Below are 2,631 nucleotides of genomic sequence, written 5' to 3'. Positions count from 1 at the left end.
AGTTGCAGCGTTTGCAACACCTTAGGGTTTCAGGGTGTCTCTCACAAAGTCCAAAGCTTGCTTTGCATCTTTGAAGCTCCGCCTCACTCCGTCTTTCGCGGTGATTCTCAACTCGGCAGAATAGAATAGACCATAACGTACACCTTCACAGCTTCTGAGTATGTCACGAACCTCATTGAAAGCTGACCGCTGTTTCATGACTTTTTGAGTATAGTCGGGCTGAAGATGTATCTTGTCCACGTCGGACGTGACAATCTCCCTTCTCTACACGGCTTTCTTAAGCAGTAATTCTCTCTCCTGGAAATAGTGACACTTTACTACAAATGCCCTTGCTGGATGTCCATCTTCTGGTCGCGCTATCAGAGTTCTGTGTGCCTGATCTAATACAGGGGCCTTATCCAGCTGCAGCGAGTCCTTAAGCAGTTCAGATATGAAATCAGGGATATGCTTCCCTTCTTCCTGTCTCTCTTTTATACTCGTGATGCGTAAATTACAGCGATGAGATCTAGCTTCCAAATGCTCGATTTTTGCTTCTAGTATACAACGTCTTTTTTAAGTTTTGCAACTTCTCCATAAAGTTAACCTCCACTCCACAGCTGCCCTGTCCTGACCTATTCATGCATCTCAAAGGACCGAGCTGTCCCGGGAGAAGCTTTCTAATATACAGAATTGGACTCAAGGCCTTCTGGGTGTTCAAAGCATTTGCAGACCTAGACAGATTTGTCCAGCCCATCACCTCCTTGTGCTGCAAAAGGGATTAATTCTCCCTATGAGCTATCATTCAAGGCTGAACCTGGACGGGGGCGTCCCGCGAGTCACTTTTAACACACAAGGCAGGGATAGTTTGTCCCAATTGGAACGTAGCCAAGGCAGAACCTGGAAGAGGGCATCCCACGTGACACTTTTAACACACAAGTTAGGGATAATCTGTCCCAATCGGAACGTAGCCAAGGCAGAACCTGGACGCAGCAGGCATACAGCGTTGAACTAAGAAGACAGGGCTCATTTTTGTCCCTACTGAATCTACTTTTACCACACAGGTAATAAATAAAAGGAATAATGAAGACACTGAACACCATTTGACCGTTAAGTTGTACAATATTTATTCAGGACGATTCAGAGTCTTCTGTTTGTTCGAGCGGGCGAGCGCCCTGGCTTTTCCCCCTGGCAGGGCGCCATGGCAGCGTCCTCCTGCTGGTTCCCTCCTGGAAAAGAGACACATAAAGGGCAGTTAGCCAATGCCACACGTTCTGCTGTCCACGCCAAAGAGAATCTGATTTTTACCAGGGGAGAGACGGGAGTCTCTGTCCTCTTGCGCCCTTTCCGCGGGGGGCTTTCAGTGCCCGCTGCCTCAACATCCTCCTCCTCCTCCTCCACCAGGGCCCTTTCAAACAGAGCGGCGCTCGCGTGCTTGGAGAGGTCCGAGGTGAAGTGCGTAGAACTTATCTGAGGTTGAAGTGTCATGGCACATGAATTGCGCCACCTTGCGGCGATCCTCTGAGGAGTGTGCATTCTTTGCCTGCGTCGGAGAGAGACAGAAGCTTGATTAGGATCGAAGCCGCCGCTGGTAGTTACAGGGGCGTCACAATGCCTACTCACATGGGTCGCGATCGCAGTCCGTACGTCAGTAAAGGTGGGTTTGCCTGGAAGGCCCATACTGACCCAAGCAGACTGAAAGTACTTGTTCAGGGTCCGACAAGGACTGGCTCTGGAAGTGAAAAAGAAATAGGTAGCCTGGCTCCCTCCGGGGAGACCAGCCCGCAGTGCCAAAAACCTGCGGAACCAGCTGTATTCCTCCCTGTTTAGGGACAGCTGCGCCGCCCCAAAGGCTCTGTTTGTTTTGTGAGTGGTAATCTGCCGTCAGAGAACAAGCAGTGAGTGAGAGAGCATGCTACTGGTGACCCCCACCTTACTTGCGCCATACTCACATTAATGACATAAGCAGACTCGTCGGGGCTTCTGGAGGCCTCTTCAACCTCCTGGATTGTGAGATTCTGGAAGACTCCACAGCGGTGCCCAGAGATGGAGGTTAGGTAGCCAGTCAGAAAGCCAGAGGAGCGCCACTGTTGCCTAGTGCTTGGGTTGGATTCGAGGCTATCTGGTGAAGGACATTAGACAGATTAGACCACCAACGGTTTTATTTCCTCTCTGGGTCACCAACAGCTCTTGACTGCTGGTGACCTGTTCACCGGGGCGCCAGCAGCTCAACCAAAAGCTGCTGGTGGCCCGGAGAGGAAATGTTCGTTTCTTCTTCAGGGTCACCAGCAGTTCTTGGTTCACCCAGCCACGTCTGTCTGCCCTTCTCCCCCGTGAATGGGACTCATTCGGGGGGAAGGGGGGCAGACAGACGTGGCTGGATGAACCAAGAACTGCTGGTGACCCAGAGAGGAAATTAAACCAAGGCCACCTGCAGCCGTTGGTTCATCCAGCCACGTCTGTCTGCCCCCCTTTCCCCCGAATGACTCCCATTCGAGAGCTCCGCGTGCTGCCTCAAGTGCCTGTCCAGGCGGGCTGGCGTCCTGCGACAGCCCGGGACCGGGCACGGCGACTTCCGCGTGACCACGCGGCCGGCGGCCAGTGTGAGCAGCAGCCGCTTCTCGTCCGCTTGTTCACCTTGTAAACGGCCGTCAG

General features: G+C 52.5%; 1 protein-coding gene across 1 annotated transcript; it reads right to left on the bottom strand.

Moving 5' to 3' along the window:
* Positions 1–1,078: 1,078 nt before the first annotated feature.
* Positions 1,079–2,111, bottom strand: LOC147846052 (uncharacterized). Its single transcript, XM_087245170.1, has 3 exons — positions 1,929–2,111; positions 1,285–1,854; positions 1,079–1,205 (listed from the first exon to the last, which is right to left on the bottom strand). Exons 2-3 carry the CDS (start codon positions 1,654–1,656, stop codon positions 1,107–1,109), a joined length of 471 nt encoding a protein of 156 aa, XP_087101296.1. The 5' UTR covers positions 1,657–1,854; positions 1,929–2,111; the 3' UTR covers positions 1,079–1,106.
* Between the last annotated feature and the right edge of the window lie 520 nt (positions 2,112–2,631).

Source organism: Danio rerio, chromosome 3, assembly GCF_052040795.2.
Source record: "Danio rerio strain M-AB ecotype USA chromosome 3, GRCz13ab, whole genome shotgun sequence".
Classification (NCBI taxonomy): domain Eukaryota; kingdom Metazoa; phylum Chordata; class Actinopteri; order Cypriniformes; family Danionidae; genus Danio; species Danio rerio.
This window is presented reverse-complemented; position numbering and strand designations above follow the sequence as displayed.